The 18,825-nt window shown below is 41.7% G+C and overlaps 1 protein-coding gene across 2 annotated transcripts in view; it reads right to left on the bottom strand.

Annotated features, from left to right (window-relative positions):
* Positions 1-18,825, bottom strand: part of sdccag8 (SHH signaling and ciliogenesis regulator SDCCAG8) — a 331,517-nt gene that overhangs the window by 150,786 nt on the left and 161,906 nt on the right. For both annotated transcript variants that reach the window (XM_033025849.1, XM_033025848.1), the window contains exon 13: positions 16,973-17,115. In XM_033025849.1, coding sequence (XP_032881740.1) covers positions 16,973-17,115 — 143 coding nt within the window. The remainder of the gene's footprint in view (positions 1-16,972; positions 17,116-18,825) is intronic.

Raw genomic sequence — 18,825 nt, 5'->3', positions numbered from 1 at the left:
ATCGGGAATCATCTTCCTGCATCTAGCCTGTCCAACCCCTTAAGAATTTTGTAAGTTTCTATAAGATCCCCCTCAATCTTCTATCACATGGCACATGGACTCAGACAACTGGCATATTTGCCTTCATCACACGAGGATTTGAGTCCTACTGCAGTTGTACAGGGCCCTGGTGAGACCGCACCTGGAGTATTGTATGCAATTGTGGTCTCCGAATTTGAGGAAGGACATTATTGCTATTGAGGGAGTACAGCGTAGGTTCACCAGGTTAATTCCCGGGATGGCGTGACTGACATATGACGAAAGAATGGGTCGACTGGCCTTGTATGAGAGGGGATCTTATAGAAACATATAAAATTCTTTAAGAATTGGACAGGCTAGATGCAGGAAAAATGCTCTCGATGTTGGGGGAGTCCAGAACCAGGGGGGTCACAGTTTAAAAAAAAGGGATAGGCCATTTAGGAATGAGATGAGGAAAACTTTTTCACCCCGAGAGTTGTGAATCTGTGGAATTCTCCGCCCCAGAAGGCAGTTGTGGGCCAATTCACTGGATGTTTTCCAGAGAGAGTTAGATTTAGTTTAGGGCTAACGGAATCAAGGGATATGGGGAAAAAGCAGGAACAGTGTACTGATTTTGGATGATCAGCCATGATCATATTGAATGGCAGTACTGGCTCGAAGGGCTGAATGGCCTACTCCTGCACCTATTTTCTATGTTTCTAATACACACAAAAATAAATTATACGTAAACTGGGTGGCACAGTGGCGCAGCAGTAGAGCTGCTGCCGTGCAGTGCCAGAGACCCGATTACGGGTGCTGTCTGTACGGAGTCTACATTCTCCCTGTGACCATGTGGTTTTCTCCAGTTGCTCTGGTTTCCTCCCACATTCCAAAGATGTGCAGATTTGTAGGTTAATTGGCTTTGGTAAAATTGTAAATTGTCCCTAGTGCGTAGGATAATGCTCGTGTATGGGGTGATCGCTGGTTGATGTGGATTCAGTGGGCTGAAGAGTATGTTTCCGCACTGTATCTCTAAAGTGTCTCTAAAGTAAAGTACACATAAATTCTACAAGGCAGTGAAAAGAAAAATATTGCAAAAACATGACATTAGGGGAAAAATACATAATTAGAAAATAAATCCATGATTGCCATACCTTCAGCTGACAGTGGCAGTGAAAAGAGGGCATGCCCGGATGGTGGGGGTTGATGATAGATGCTACCTTCTTGAGGCAATGCCTCATATAAATACCATTGACGGTGGGGAGGGCTTGTGCCTCTTGCAATTCTGAACCAGGCCATGATGTCAGGATAGTTTCTGCAGTGCATCTGAGAAGTTTGTTTGAGTAATCTCTTTAAATTTCCAGGAAAGTAGAGGTGCGGGTGCCCCTACTTCATAATTACATCTATGTGGACCCAGGTCACTCAAAATGTTAAGGCCCGGGCATATGTCGCTGCTAACTCTCAAGCGACCCACTAATGAAAACTCTCATCATCTTCTCAGGGGAAATTATGAGTGAAAATTAAATGTTAGCCATGCCAGTGATGCATGTATCCCCGAATACTCCAACAATACTTTGATTAAAAAAACATTAGCTTTAAATTCATTTTTCATAAGTTGCATCTTGTTTTTGCTCACCTCAAAATAACATTATGGTTTAGTTTTAAACCATTTGTAGTTTAGTGGGCAACACCCTGCCCACTTTTGTTTTAATTACCACAAGGTTTTATTTGCTTTTTAATGTACTTTTTAATGTTGAAAGTGATATGAGATTAGTTATTTTTAGATGCCTCTCTAAGCCTTCTTGTATTAATTCTCATGCCTTTATTGTCCATATTCTTCCTCCCTCTAGTCAACATGAAAGTTACATTTCACTTTTCTGCCCATCTGGATAACTCATTTAAATTATTTTGTGAAATATTTTCCAATTGATTTGGGAAGGAAGCTACAGTATGTATAGCTTTGGACTATGGAGAGTAGCAAAAATATAGTTATATCTAATGTTTAAATCAATGGGATTGAGATGAGACAAATCAATGTGTCTATACAGACTGACTTTGCACTTGCAATGTGCCTCATAGCACGCCACCCACATGATCATGTTCATTTTCTCTTAAAAATCCATCTCTTTGTTATTCAGACCAAAATGATCCCAACATCACGTGTAACTTACCACCTTCACATGACTAAAGGGCTAAATAGAGGCATACAGCATGGAAACAGGCCCTTCGGCCCAACTTACCCATGCCAACCAAGATGACCCATCCACACTAATCCCACCTGCCAGTATATGGCCCATATTATTTGAAACATTTCCTATCTATGCACCTGTCCAAATATATTTTAAACATTGTTAAAGTACCTGCCTCAACTACCTCCTATTGCAGCTCATTCCATATACCCACCAGTGTGAAGAAAATTCCCCTCAGGTTCTTATTAAATCTTACCCCTCTCCTCGTAAATCCTCGTAAAGCTGCTCTGCATTCTTTCCAGCTTAACAACATCTTTCCTATAGCAGGATGAATAAAACTGAACACAATACTGGCCTCACCAACGTCTTGTACAACTGTAAGATAACATCCCAACTTCTATACTCAGCAATATAGGAAGGAACTGCAAATGCTGGCTTATACCGAAGATAGACACAAAATGCTGGGGTAACTCAGTGGGTCACGCAGAATCTCTGGAGAAAACAAATAGGTGACTTTTCGGGTCGGAACCCTTCTTTATACACTTCTTCGGGTAACATGGGAACTTTTAAGAATAACATCTGTGATAGGAAAGTTATTATCCAGAGAATTCTTGGAGAGAAGAAGTACCTGTATTTAGAAAGGCAAGGGTTGATTAGGAAAAGTCAAAATGGCTTTGTGCCTGAGAGATTGTGTCTCACATATTTGGTTGGGTTTTTTGAAGAAGTAACCAAGAAGGTTGGTGAGGAATATACAGATTATTCCTATATACGTGGACTTCAACATGGCCTTTGATGAGGTTCTGCATGGTAGGCTGGATATGTGATCCAGGGACAAATAACAAACTGGATACAGAATTGGCTTCATGATAAGAAGCAGAGTGGTGGTGAAGGTTATTTTTTAGATTGGAGGCCTGTGAATAGTGGTGTGCCTCAGGTATTGATGTTTATCATCTATATTAACAATTTGGAGAGATGTACAAAGCATGAATAGTAAGTTTGCAGATGACATTGAAATAGGAGGTATAGGAGTTTAATTCAGATAACTGTAAGGTATTCCATTTTGGTAAATCAAACCAGAGCACAATCTTCACAGTGAACTATATGGCCCTGGGGATGGTGTGGTGCAGAGGAATCCAGCAGTACAAATACATAGTTCCATGAAAGGGGCATTGTAGGTAGATAAAGTGATGAAGAAAGGCTTTTGGCACATTGGCCATCATCAGTCAGGGAATTGAATATAGAAATAAGAACGTTATGTTACAGTTGTACAAGACGTATTTGAAGTAATGTAATCAATTTTGGCCACCCTGCTATAGAAGTTCATGTTCAAGTTCACATTTATTGTCACATGCACCAATTAAGGTACAGTGATATTTGAGTTACCATTAAGATGCCATTAAGCTTGAAAGAGTGCAGAGAAAATTTATGAGGATATTGCCAGGATTCGAGGTCCAAAGCTATAAGGAGACATTGGGCAAGTTAGGACTTTCTTCTTTACAATGCAGGATACTGAGGGATAGAGGTGTATAAAATTGTAAAGAGAATAGATAGGGTGAATGCACAGAGTCATTTTCACAGGGTAAGGGAATCAAGAAGTAGACCCACCAGAATAAATAGTTGAGACAGGTACAATAACAACCTTTAAAACACATTTAGACAGGTACATACATAGAAAAGATTAGGCCACAGGCAAATGGGATCAGTTTAAATGAGGCATCTGGGTCAGCATGGACAAATTGGTCCAAAGAGCCTGTTTCCATCCTGTATGACTCTATAACTAATCTAATAATAATAAACCATGTTTTAAATGCACAATGGTGATGGGAAACACAAAAGAAAAGATATAAAAACATTATGGCTGTCCAAAGTTGAATACTTGACATAGACCAATGTGCATCTTGAAAAAAATCCCCTACCAGCACCATACATCACCCCCGTGAACAACTCAAGATAGTTAGTGTTTTGTACCATCAAGCAATTCTGCAGAAGTGAATGGGGGTGTGGGGGAGGGAGGGGTGGGGGAAGTGGTGTGGGGAGGGTGTGTGTGTGGGGGACGGCGTGTGTGTGTGTGGGAGTGGGTTTGTGTGTGTTGGGGAGGGGGGTGTGGGGGGTGAGAGGGGGGGGGGTGGGGGGGGGGTGGTGAGGGGGTTGTGTGTGGGGTGGTGGTTGTGGTTGTGGGGTGGGGTTTGTGGGTGTGTTGTGTGTGGGGGGGGTGTGCGTGTGTGTGTGGGGAGGGTGGGTGGGGGTGTGTGGACGGGGGGAGGGGTTTGGGAGGGGGGAGGTGGTGAGGGGGGAGTGTGGGGGAAGGGGGGTGGTTGGGATGTGGGAGGGGTGGCCACCGCTGACGCAGCTCGCACTCTGCTCACTCCGCAATCTGCTTACACCGCACATTCAGTTTTCGGCCTCACTCAACGGCTCCCGGTCCGGCTTCGGCTTCACTCCACGGCTCCCGGTTCCACTCCCGCTCCCAGCTCATTGTGCTGCTCGCCGCAGAAGCAGCCCGCACGCTGCTCACTCCCCGTAGACTGCTCACACCCCGCACGCTGCTCTCTCCCCGCACGCTGCTCTCTCCCCGCACGCTGGTCTCTCCCCGCACACTGCTCACACCCCCACACGCTGCTCACTCCCCGCACGTTACTCTCTCCCCGCACACGCTGCTCTCTCCTCGCACTCGCTCAACACACTCTGCTCACTCCGCTCCTTCAGCTTTATTCTCTTCTCCGCCGGTGATTGACAGCGGGTGGCGGAAGGGGCATTTTTTAACAATTTTTAAACCTTCATAACTTTTGTACTATTCCACCGATTGGAACAAAACGTGTTTTACTTACAGCACAGGAGAATGGCAAGTAAGGTGGCGAAAAATCGTAGCACTATCGGGTACCATTTTTGCGCAAATTTAAAAACAGCACAAACCGGAAGAGGACAAGATGAGAGTTTTATAAGTATATAGATGTCCTCGTCAATTCAACAATATCTTAACAAGAATGTTTAGGAAGGAACTGCAGATGCTGGTTTAAACCGAAGTTCACACAAAAAGCTGTAGGAACTCAGCCGGTCAGCATCTCTGGAGAAAAGGAATAGGTGAGATTTCGGGTCGAGACACTTCTTTGGACTGAGTGTCAGGATAAAGGGAAACGAGATAAGCACCATGATGTAGAGAGATATAGAAGAAATGAACGAAAGATATGCAAAAAAGTAACAATGATAAAGGAAACAGCCATTGTTAGCTGTGTGCTAGGTGAAAATTAGTACAGACAGTGAGACTCAACAGGACGACTTTGAAGCGGTACGACATGGGTGGGGGAGGGATGGAGAGAGAGCAAATGCAGTGGTTACTTGAAATTAGAGAAATCAATATTCATACCACTTGATTGTAAGGTGCCCATTAAAATTATGAGATTCTTAACAAGAATGTCTCATTGATAATGTGCCACTATTTTGAAAAAGCCAAAATGCAGGAACTTTGGTGCTAAAACTACCAAGATTACATGAAGCTAATTTTTTTTTCCTTAGCTGTCCATGTCCTCAGGTTACCTGCAGCCTTTCTATAATCTTTATTTTAAATGTGCCTATTAAATTAAATTTGCCATTGACCTCCCATCACTTTGATCTATTCATTTTTATTTCACAGGTTTCTTTGTAGAATCAACTGTTCCTCCTAGGGTGGTATAATAACCAACTTGTTTTATGTTTCTGAATCCAAGTCAGTGTTATAAATTAGTAGTGGCACCTTATACATTGTGCACTATAGACTTAACACCTTTAACAAGCTATAACTGTTTTAATCCTTCAATCAATTATTTATTATTCTCATGAATTTATCTTGAATTCCCACAGTATTAAGAGTACCCTTTCATACAGCAATCTGTGTTGTACAAGTCCCTATTTGACAGATATCAAACAATCAGATGTGCGGCCACTTGTTCTTAAACAATGTTTACAAACAAAGATCTCCCATTACAGAGAAAGTATGTAGGTGCCAGGGAGTTGGAGGTGACGGGGTTGAAGAAGTGGGATTGGACGGAAGTTCAGGCAGAAAGGAGATGGAGCAAAAAGGCAACTGTGAACCCAGAGGAGATTTGTGCTAGCAGGGTTGGCTGGAAGTGAGTGAATCCTCAGAAATTCACGTAAAGTAAGTTCTATCTATCTGGGTGACAATGAAAGTGTCAAGCTCCCAGTTACAAACCAGTTAAAGTCAGGCTTCTGAAACTGTGAAGATGTTGGCTTTAATCCCCCTATTATAGCTTGTTTAGTCATAAATTGTTCACATCTTTCTGGGCCTTGTGATCACTGGAAAATTCTGCTTGTGACACAATAACAAAACTACATGCTAATTAACAGTATGCTCCTGTCCCACATAGGAAACCTGAACGGAAACCTCTGGAGACTTTGCGCCCCACCCAAGGTTTCCGTACGGTTCCCGGAGGTTGCAGGGGGTTGCCGGAGGTTGCAGGTAGTGGAAGCAGGTAGGGAGACTGACAAAAACCTCCGGGAACCGCACGGAAACCTTGGGTGGGGCGCAAAGTCTCCAGAGGTTTCCGTTCAGGTTTCCTAAGTGGGACAGGGGCATTAGCCTGTAACCCAGGGCCCCTGTGTGTAAACATGTCAGTAGCATGAAGAACCCAGAACAGATTTTCCACAGCATGCTAACAGTACACAAAATATGAACAGGTTTTTGTTAAAACTCAATTGGACTGGACAAAAAAATATTGCTCGATGTATTGTAATTCCTGTACTATTGTTTGGTAGTTGAGGAAACATGTTATATATCCTTGATCGTCCACCATAATGAAGGGGATTTCTCACAAAACTGAAATTGAAAGATAAATAGATTCACAGAATGTCAACGTTTTTAGAGAAGGTAACCTGTCTGCCTGCTGGCAACTTGGATTCCTTGTAGTGCTTTGGAAAAATGTGTTTTCTGCTTCTTTTATGCTCTCCACAAAGATACCTTTAGAAACAAAATAAAAGCTTGGTGAAAGTAGAGTAGGGCAGAAGATTATTTATTTTTCTGGCTGATTCCAATGCAAGATTATTTTCTCCGCATGAATGTGACAGAGATTCTGACCTTGTTAGATTTGATGCCAGTCGCTGACCTAGCCTCAATTGCCATGGAAGTTCTTATAGATAATTGAGTACATGGATAATAGAGTGTTTTATATTTTTAAATTAATTTTGCCAGTATACCCAAAATGTTTACCGCTGGAATGTTACTTGGATGGTTAATGTAATGCCTAAAATGTTAGAAGAGAGACATGCAGCAGCCAAGGCATTAAAATATCATTGAGTTGCACCATGGGTTTTGGATTTAGATTTATATATCATAAATCCCACACTGTCAAACTATCAATTATAGCTACATGGCCGTGGAATGAAAAATAAAAGTAAATTTGTATTGTGGCATTCACATCCTTTTTAGGAATTTTACAGCGAAGCAAGTATTTTTGAAATGCAGAGCTGCAGTGATGTAGGAAAACATGACAATCATTTGATGCGCAATACTACTTCTACAATCAACAATGGAATAATGACAGGGTATTTCTTATTGATGCTGCTTTAAAGACGTATATTGGCCAGGAATCATCCCAAGCTCTTCTTCAAAACAATACCATGGGCTCTTCCATATTCATTAGAAAGAGCAGACAGGCCTTTAACACTTTATTCAAAAGTTAGCAGTACCACCATTGGCTCTGTTCCTGAATGTAAACAGTAATTTCATGCTCAATTCTCCAGTATGGATCTTGAATCAATAACCTTCTGATGCTGATGAGCAGGTGTTACAAACTGCACTGGTATGTATAATGTTTTATAATGCAGGGAAAGAGAAAATATGAGGAAAGGTTACTCATGGATACTTCTAAGCATGATCTGGTAGCAACTGATGATCAGTCCTGAGGGCAGTCTGGAAGCACATTGCCAAACCATATCTGTGTATTAGTGGTGGAAAGAGGCAGAATATACCCTTAACATAGCTGTAATGTTAACTATTACACCAAACCACACCAAATATATGTAGATAAGCATACATAAGGCGGATTATGGTAGGTTAGATATGTAGACAGACTATGGAATGTCCGATTGGACATGGGTTATAGAAAAATGTAAGAACATTGAACAGTACAGTATAGGAACAGGCTTTAATTTCCATAATATTGTCAGGTACTTCCGTAACGCATGCCACTTAGATGGGGCTGAATTTGTTGGATGCATCCAAGAGGTTTTCTTGAAATATTATGAGAATAGTCCAACTAGAGGAGGGACCATATTGGACTTTATTTTGGGAAACAAGACTACATGGTTAGAAACATAAAAACATAGAAAATAGGTGCAGGAATAGGCCATTCAGCCCTTCGAGCCAGCACTTCCATTCAATATGATCATGGCTGATCATCCAACCTCAGTACCTTGTTCTTGCTTTCTCCCCATATACCTTGATTCCGTTAGCCCTAAGAGCTATATCTAACTCTCTCTTGAATACATCCAGTGAATTGGCCTGAATTCCACAGATTCACAACTCTCTGGCTGAAAAGGTTTTTTTCTCATCTAAATGGCCTACCCCTTATTCTTAAACTGTGACCCCTGGTTCTGGACTCCTCCGAACATCAGGAACATTTTTCCTGCATCTAGCACATTCAAACCTTTAAGAATGTTATGTTTCTACTAGACTAAGTGGGATCCGTTGGGTCCCTGTCATACTTGAAGCTTGGTCCCCAACGCAATATTCCACCACTCACCCATAGCCCCCAACTGCACAGGTGCAGCTCATTTCCCCTCATCCCTAGCACTCTCTACCCCCTCATCTTCACCCTCCCTCTTCTTTCCCCTCTCCTCCTACCCTCCCCCACCTCTCCTTTCCCCTACCATCAGTCCATCGCTCCCTAACTCCTCTTCCCTCCCTACTCCCCTCCTCTCCCTCTCTCCCTCCCCAGGATATCGAGGTTGCTGCCCCTCTATCTTCTTGCGTGCCCCGGAGGAGCATAAGCCGTCGGCGCCCTCAGAGCCAGGCCTCGGATTGGCCCGGAAGTATGAGCAGCTACATCTCCTGCGCGCTGGGCCGCGCCGCGCCGCGCCGCTTCCGGTCCGTCTGAAGATTATGTCCGGTTGGAGACTTCCGCCGGCCACTAACAGCGTCCCTCAGCTCCAGTAAAGACGCGATGGCGCAGGAAGGGGTGGACCGTCCCGGGGAGTGACAGAAGAAGAGACTAATCCACACGGAGCTGACTGGCAGGAGAGGAGATCGATCTGCGCACGCGCGGTTTTTAAGATTTTTAAACCTCACTAACTTTTAAATTTACCACCGATCGGAATGAAACTTGGTGCATTCGCAGCACAGGAGAACGGCGAGTGAGCTGGCAAAAAATCGTTACGCTTACCGTTTTTGCGCAAATAGAAAAACCGCGCAAACCGGAAGAGCACAAGATCAGAGTTTTAGTTATGTAGAGATAGATACATAAGATCCCTTCTCATCCTTCTAAATACCGCTGAATATAAGCCCAGTCGATCCAGTCTTTGACTGGCATTTCAGGGGGAGAGCAATTTGCAACAATCCCGGATTTTGATGTTTCAGATATGAGAGAAAGGCAGACGGCCTGATTGTAATCATGTGTCATCTTTTTGTTGACTGGATGGCACCCAACAAAAAAGCTTTTCACTGTACCTCAGTGCACTGACAATAATAAACTAAACTAAATTAAAAAGGTGAAAGAGTTGCTTTACTAATCAGGAGGAATGTCACGGCAGCACTCAAAGAGGACGTACTGGAGGGTTCGTCCAATATAACTGGGACTTGTACTGGGCAACCCTGGGCAGGTGACTGCTCTTTCAATGAAAGAGTATTTTGGGAACAGTGATCTCAACTCCTTGTGTTTTAAGATAGTTATATATAAGAAGACTGAACCTTGGGGTAAAATACCAAATTGAGGGATAGCAAATTACAGCATTATTAGGATGGAGCTAGGGAGAGTAAATTGGGAGCAGCTATAGATGTGGGAGTTATTTAAAGATCAGCTGACTAGAGTTCAGGACCAATATATTCTAGTAAGAAGGAGGGCCAAGGCTGACAAGATAAGGGAACCGTGAACAATGAGAGAGGTTGTAAGGAGATACAAGAAACTGCAGATGCTGAAATCTTCAGCAAAGCACAAAATGCTAGATAGAGTAACTCAGGGGATCAGGCAACATCTATGGAGGAATTGGATAGGCAATGTTTCGGGCTTCTTCAGACTGAATTAGGGAGAAGAAAGATGGAAATGAGGTAGGGGTTGGAGAAAGCCTCCAAATAATAGGTGGATGCAGGTGGGTGGAGTAAGTTACAAGGACTAGAGATGAAAAGGAGACAGAAGGGTATCAGATAAGGAGGCAAGAGAAGTGAAATGTAAAGCCAGAAGGAGGTATATACATGGAAGGCATGGAGGTTGTGAGAAAGAGGGACGGGATAGTGGGAGAAATGGGGGCACACCACAGTGGGAGGAGGATGTGGGTACATGAAAGGGCGAGGAAGAAGGGGGGATGTTACTTGAAAGTAGATAATTCAATGTTCTTACATTGGGTTGTAAACTTCCCGTGGAATAAGAAGCGCTGTTGGAGATGCAAATTTGATCAAAGGAAGAAAAGGTTTAGAGAGATGAAATCAGGCAGGGTCTTTGAGGAATATAAAGAAAGCAGGAAAGAACATGCAGAAAATTAGGAGGGTCAAAAGGGGCCATGAAATGTCTTTGGTCAATCGGATTAAAGAGAATCCCAAAGCCTTTTATATACACGTGCAGCCAGGGGATATAAATAAAATAAATGTAGAGTTTAAAAAAAAAAGTATTAATAATGGCAACAATGAAACTACTGGATTACTATAAAAATCATCTGGGGAGAACTTTGCCACCCTTATCTGATATAGCCTATATGTGACTCCAGCCCAAATAATGTCTTACCTGGTGTCTGCAGTTCATATTCAGGGATGGATAATAAATGCTATACTGCCAACAACATCTACATCCCGTGAATAAGATAAAAATATAATCTGACTGAATTTGAAATTGGTGACCACCAATGAAAGGATACTGCAAGGAATTTTTACCCCTCAAAATATAGCCGAAAATAGTACATTTGAAATCTAAATTTATTGTGATAATACAAGTTACAGACTGAGATGTAATAATTAATTTAAGTGGGCATTGTAATTGTAAAAATAAATAAAAAACACAAAAAGGTATATAAATAAAAGAAACACAAGAGAGTTGGAGGAACTAACGAGTCAGGTAGTATCTATGGAGGGAAATGTACAGACAACATTTCTGGTTCGGTACCTTTTTCAGACTGATGGAGTAGAGGGGAGGTTGAGTTACCCGTGCATTTTGTGACTATCTCTCATCAAAGACCCACACCACCCTGGTTACATTCTTATTTCTCCCCTCCCATCAGGGAAGAAGGCACCATTTATAGTTTAGTTAATGTTGTGTAGTGTTCTAGACTCTGATGGTTGTCGGCAAGAAGCTATTCTTGAACCAGTGTAGCGATGTTACAAAACTTACCTTCAGCGACGCTGCAGTTCTGCCACTGGCCGTGTGCGCGACTTTGGCGCCTTTGAGGGGGGGGCGGGATTAAAATGCCGTTTTGTACTGCCTATTGCAGGTGGACTTCCTCGGGCTGCGGGCTGCTGAAGATAAATCCGCCTCCCGTTCGCGCTATATGTTTTTTTTAAATCGTTGGACAATTTAATATTTGGATTAAAATAAAAGGCGACTTTGAACGCCCTCAACGCCTACAACGTGACGGATCGCAATAACGGGATGAAACAAAGTGTAAGTCGTTTATCTATATTACTAAAAGTCTGTTCTTGACCGGTTTTGGCCATCTGTGCTGCGATTTCCGAGAGAACGCCGCCACCTACGGCCGTCATTTTTGGCCACCTTGCTCAGAGCCCCCCTCCGCCGCATGTGTGCCGAGGATTTTTCCAGTCTATTAAAAATGACAGAGATATTAATGTTTTTACAAAATTCCCCATTCTCTCTGCTGCCCCCGCTGGCCGCAGGGGGGGAGGGACTATAAAACCAGGAAGTGGTGTGCCTCACTCACTCTTCAAGATGGAGGAAGGCAGAGGGTCACATTTCTCTGAGCTGTGAATAACACTGAACACATGTCTACTCAAATGTAAGTGCCCTTAGTGGTTCTAAAATGCTTGCAGAATGTGTCTATTGGTTCTAAAGCTTGCAAAAAAAGTGTCTATTGGTTCTAAAGCTTGCAAAAAAATGTCTATTGGTTCTAAAGCTTGCAAAAAGTGTCTCTATTGGTTCTAAAGCTTGCAAAAAAAGTGTCTATTGGTTCTAAAGCTTGCAAAAAAATGTCTATTGGTTCTAAAGCTTGCAAAAAAAATGTCTATTGATTCTAAAGCTTGCAAAAAAATGTCTATTGGTTCTAAAATGGTTCATACTAGCGCTCCAGAAAGCTCTCCCTCCCCCTCCCCCTCGCCCCCTCTCTCCCTCACCCCCCCCCCCCCCCTTTGGCTTGAAGTTGAAAGGCACTACTTACTGCAAATGGTGGATTGGTTGCTTTGGCTTGAAGTTGAAAGACACTACTTACTGCAAATGGTGGCTTGGGAGCTTTGACTTGAAGTTGAAAGGCACTACTTCCTGCAAATGATGGCTTGGGTGTGGCTTGAAGTTGAAAGGCACTACTTACTGCAAATGGGGGGCGTGGGTGCATTGGCTTGAAGTTGAAAGGCACTACTTACTGCAAATGGTGGCATGAAGTTGAAAGGCACTACTTACTGCAAATGGTGGCTTGGGTGCTTTGGCTTGCAGTTGAAAGGCAGTACTTACTGCAAATGGTGGCTTGGGTGCAATGGCTTGAAGTTGAAAGGCATTATTTACTGCAAATGGAGGCATGAAGTTGAAAGGCACTACTTACTGCAAATGGTGGCTTGGGTGCTTTGGCTTGAAGTTGAAAGCACTACTTACTGCAAATGGTGGCTTGGGAGCTTTGGTTTGAAGTTGAAAGGCACTATTACTGCAAATGGTGGCTTGGTTGCTTTGGCTTGAAGTTGAAAGGCACTACACTGCAAATGGTGCTTGGGAGCTTTGAAGTTGAAAGGCAATACTTACTGCAAATGATGGCTTGGGTGTGACTTGGGTGTGGCTTGAAGTTGAAAGACACCACTTACTGCAAATGATGGCTTGGGTGTGGCTTGAAGTTGAAAGACACCACTTACTGCAAATGGTGGCATGAAGTTGAAAGGCACTACTTACTGCAAATGGAGGCTTGGGAGCTTTGGCTTGAAGTTGAAAGGCACTACTTACTGCAAATGGTGGCTTGGTTGCTTTGGCTTGAAGTTGAAAGGCACTACTTACTGCAAATGGTGGCTTGGTTGCTTTGGCTTGAAGTTGAAAGGCACTACTTACTGCAAATGGTAGCTTGGGTGTGGCTTGAAGTTGAAAGACACCACTTACTGCAAATGGTGGCATGAAGTTGAAAGGCACTACTTACTGCAAATGGTGGCTTGGGTGTGGCTTGAAGTTGAAAGGCACTACTTACTGCAGATGGTGGCTTGGGTGCAATGGCTTGAAGTTAAAATGCATTACTTACTGCAAGTGGCGGCTTGGGTGCTTTGGCTTGAAGTTGAAAGGCAAGATGGAGGAGGGAGAGGTCACGACTCACTGTCTTTAGTGGCTTTGCACCCTACTTCAAATGGTATGAAACTGCACTTGAATTTGGTGGCCTTGCACCCTGCTAGAAGTGGTAAGAAACTGCACTTGAATTTGGTGGCCTTATACCCTGCTTGAAATAGAATTTCAAGGATTAGCCGTGAGTCAACTACCAGCCCACCAGCCGTGAGTGAGTTGCCAGCACAACAGGCTTGATTGACTGAGACGCCAGCCCAAGAATCCATTTGGCGCACAATTTGCATACTAGCCCTCTGGAAACCAGTCCCTTCAGCCCACAACACCCATACTAGCGCTCCAGAAAGCCCCCCCCCCCCCCCCCCCCCCAACTGGCCACCAATATTAGAATTGGTGGAGAGGTGGAATATTGCGTTCGATGACCAGCCCTCCTGTGTGATGCTGGGACCCAACGGGTCCCACTTAGTCTAGTATTACATATAATCCTGCTTCTTGGGATGGCTTTAATCTAATGTTACGTTGCGAAAATGTGATTTGGGCCCCATACGAACCGGCAGTGTTTTTCCTGCCGATATGGGGTTCAAATTCACCGCAAATGCAACGTTCCAATCGATCGTGTTCCAGAAGCAAGATTATTAAAATGCCCATTTTTTTTGGCGATAAGCCGTCTAAATTGTCTATATTTTGTGTTATTCTCTCTCTCCATGATCATTAAACTAAATATTCACAACAGTTTGAGTCACATGTATTGTGCAAAAAACAATAATTTGATTATATTTTGGGTGGATGTTTCTAGATTAATTTATGGGAATTAAACATTAAATTCCTTCCATCTGGGATATAAATTCATGACAGTGAGATTTAAAAATCATGTTATATTGTGAATTCTTGTGTGAATGGGATTAGTTTGTTATTTGGATACTTAGGCTATTTAAAAAAAATATCCTTTTCTTAAGAAATGGAATCTACAGGACATTGTTAATGGGAAAGTAGTGGGCAGAAAGGCATGTCATATGTGGTTTGAAGAGCAAAAACTTGTAGTTTACAATGCCAACATTGAAAAGTTGAGGAAAAACAAGGTGTACAGAGTTGCTTATTGGTTACAATCTGAGGAGTATGATGATGCTACTGATTATGATATGCTAATGTACCAGCTAGCAACTGATCTTCTCCATAAAGACTTGGTCTGTTGCTAGAAATTTTAATTTATTTACCTATCTGTTACGGATTTATAGCATATAATACAATAATATTAAAGTTCTGATCTTGAAAATATCACATTTTTGAATTTTCACGGCAGTCTGGGTGTTTATTACTATTTCCGTCACAAAGGTCAATATTGTAATTGACTACAATTAGGTAATTAACTAATTATATGCTTTAATTTCAGGTCATCCAAGTAAGATGTTTTATATTTGTTTCAGAATGCTTCAATCTGTAATAACTGAAAATTTCATTCAGTTCTCTTGATTTTTAAGAAAGTTATGGGTTTTTGACTGTCCTCGATCACAGCTTTTGTGTTAAGTCAATGGAAAAGCAACAGGGAACAAGATGCTAATTTCCGAGTATGAAAATGGCCATAACGTTTTTAATACTGAAGATATGAAAGTGAATTAGGTGTCAAATTAAACTTATTTTTATGCTTTATCTGATGGGATAAATTGCAGACTTGATTTTTAAAATGTCAAAATTTTGTAACATAGCTAACCAGTGTTCCTGATTCTTCATGGATTGTCACCTTGTCGTGGTGGAGAAGCTTGTGTGGTCCTGAGATCCTGAGAGCGATGCCGTCTGGAGCTGTGCTCCTGGTAGGGCCACCCATGGCAGTAAGGTCGAGGGGGAGGACTCTGACAAAGAGCAATCCAACCAAGACCTCAACGGTGGAACAGGCGGAGGATGATGGCTAACCTTAGTGGAGTGTCACAACGGTTGGGAAGGCGGATGAAGGCTGCAGTAGAAAAGGGTCCCTGGTCGTCTTGGACTCCATGCCACTGGATCCTGACCCAGATCAGTCAAGGATCGTGTGGTGGCTGTCTGTGCACCAGTCTCCCCACGTTAAACAAAGTCACGTACAGGTGTCCTCCATGAGAGGACAGTCATACTCGTTTTGAGTGACCGCCGATGAAGATGGGAGGGGAAATAACTGGTAGAAAGGGGTGAGAAAAGGTGGAACAAGAGCTGGCAAGTGATGGGTGAATCCTGGTGGAGGGGTTCATGAATCAGCAGGGGAGAGAAGGATGAACATAGATCCAAGGCTGGATATGATAAGTGGATTCAAATGGTGGAACCTGATAAGAATGGAAGGTGAGGAGTGAAATGTAGAAACAGAGGGACGGGTGGTGGATATAGAAGGGAACAGGATGTGATGAAAAATTGGTTAGAGAGGGTGGGTGATGAGCGGATGAAGAAGCTGAAGGATGGAAAAATAACTTGGAGATGGGATGTGGGGAGTACAAAAATAGATGTGTGTGCCAAGCAGGAATGAGGTGGGTAGAAGAGAAGGCGAGGAGATAGGGATTATCTGAAACTGGAGAATTCAATGTTTATGTCTTTGGGTTGAAAGATATAAACCCAAGCAGCATATGAGATGCAGTTCTTCCAGTTTGCTCATTCTGGCATAGGAGGAGGCCGAGGAGAGACAAGTCAGTATAGGAATAGGAAGGGGAATGAAGTGGCTATCATCTGGAAGCTAGCCCTGCCAGATAGAGCGCAAGTGTTTAGTGAAGCGGTGGCCTAGTCTATATAAATGACATCCTGTTATAACAACCTCTTATTAAGACCATTTATCATGATACAATATCATATGCTGTGCTGTTCCCACATCATTACAACTCAAACTGACAGAATACAAGAGATCTTAGAATAGAAAAAAACAAAAACCTCAGAACATCTGGTAATCCCATCACCCGTCCATATGTTACAAACATCATGCTGCTTTTCCCTTAAGACAGATTAGAAAAATCATCACATTTGGTTTTGTATAATTACATACCTGCAATTTGGTTTTTTAATAGCTTCACCTGTTAATACTGCAGCAATTAGTAGGCAAAAATGTGAACAGTTGGTATTGCAAATCATCAAAAATATATGTAAAATGTTTTATTGCCTGCGGTAGAGACAGGCAGCTTGATGCTGGCGTTATGAATTGCCACTGGCAGATAACAGGATTATTTGTACCTGGTGAGGTGCAGTTGGTGCTCGGCTTTGCTCAGTAGTTCTATCAGCTTTAGATATTCATCCTTCGTTTTTGCTGCATCCTGCTGGACGTGCTCCAAATGACACTTAGTTTCATTAATTTCCAGCTCAAGTTTCTGTTTCTCCTAAAGAGGAAACATAGATTTAAAAAAAACAGATTTAAAAACAACAAAATTCCACTTTGTAAAACTGTGACAGTTGAAAATCTCAGTTAAGCAAACAGAACCATACTATCGTGTTGGGAGCACTACAGTATATATTTTTTAAAACGTGAAAAATAAGTCACATTTAAACAAATTCATTAACTTTCAGGAGCAGTGATGATCCTCTATTAATTGCGACGCAAAATAGCAGGAACTCACTAACATGGGGAATTTTGTTTTTCCAACTTCTAACTTTGAGTGCTGGAAAGAAATTGCCAAGAATGGGTGAATGAATACACACGGCTTACTTTCCCGGTGGACAGTGGTGATGTATTTACACGTTATTCTCAACAACTTCTATTTTAATAGACTTCTGTTGAAATCTACAACCAACCAGTCTAAAGCACAGCATCTTACCGTTTTTAAATTATTCGTTGACTTTTACCAAAATGACACCATGGCTAGATTGAAACACTGAATTATAATTTAGCTTTAACAAAAGTTATTTCACACCGCAGATTTAATTATAATCTGTGGTGGATGCAGTGATTTTATCAGTGTGAATATAATTTACTGTACATTTGATGCATATGTTTTCAGTTCTTATACAGTCTATCAATATTATAATACTACAGAGAATATATATTAATGTTTTAAAAAGATAGGAAATGGTTAAAATCAGAGCCTAATTTACCATGAGTAGAACTTTGAATGAAACTAAATTAGATAGGTGAAAGAATAACCCTAAAAGTCAAAGGAGAATGCATGACAGTTATAAAGTAATTTAAACTCTTCTAAATGCTGTTAAGAGTGATAGCCATGAATTGTTATTATTTTAGATTTTTTTTTGTTTTCCATAATCTGGAAATTGAGATTCATTACCACATTATTGCATTTGTTGTGAACGTTTCTCAGTTAAATGTAGCTGGATTTATATAAAATGTAAGGCATTTTGTCCTTGGATTAGCTGATCTCTTGCAATGGCTGTCCAAACTCTTGCAGCAGAGAAATACTCACCAACCATTATTTACTCCTTTTGCCACATCACATGGGAACTATGTACTTTCTGATAAAACACATCTTATCCTGCATAACTTGCTCCTTTAAAATGTTAATGCCATTGTTGTTGCATTGTTTACCTACTATGAAAATATTTGTAGAATCATGAACTACCATGTAAGGATGTTCAATGCAAAAAAAACCCCATTTAGTTCCTAAAAGCAGCCTAGAAGTGTAACGTTTTCTGTAGATTTTATATTAATAACAACATTTGCTGATGGGAGCCAATAAAGCAAGTTATGTGGAAGGCAGAATAAGTCTGCTAAGGAATATGGACAGGTGGCAATTACTGTATGCAAAATAAGTACAAAAAAATTGAGGAATGGAGTAGGATGTTTGGTGTTATTCATCTTAGTATGAAGAAGATAATTGTAGAGGATTGTTTAAATAAAGAGAAATTACAGAATTCACACATGAAACACAGAATATCAACTTGTGGGTACATAATGGGTACATGTGGGTACAAAGGGCTATGGGGAACAGGTAGTAGTAAAGTGGGGGTGAGCCCAAAATCAGATCAGTCATGATCATAACAAATGACATAGCAGTCTCAAGGGACCATATGATTTATTGAAAATATTACTTTTATAAAATAGGACTGTCTACTTTTGCTGCTGTTCAGAAATTAAAAGA

The sequence above is a fragment of the Amblyraja radiata genome, chromosome 8 (assembly GCF_010909765.2).
Source record: "Amblyraja radiata isolate CabotCenter1 chromosome 8, sAmbRad1.1.pri, whole genome shotgun sequence".
Taxonomy (NCBI): domain Eukaryota; kingdom Metazoa; phylum Chordata; class Chondrichthyes; order Rajiformes; family Rajidae; genus Amblyraja; species Amblyraja radiata.
This window is presented reverse-complemented; position numbering and strand designations above follow the sequence as displayed.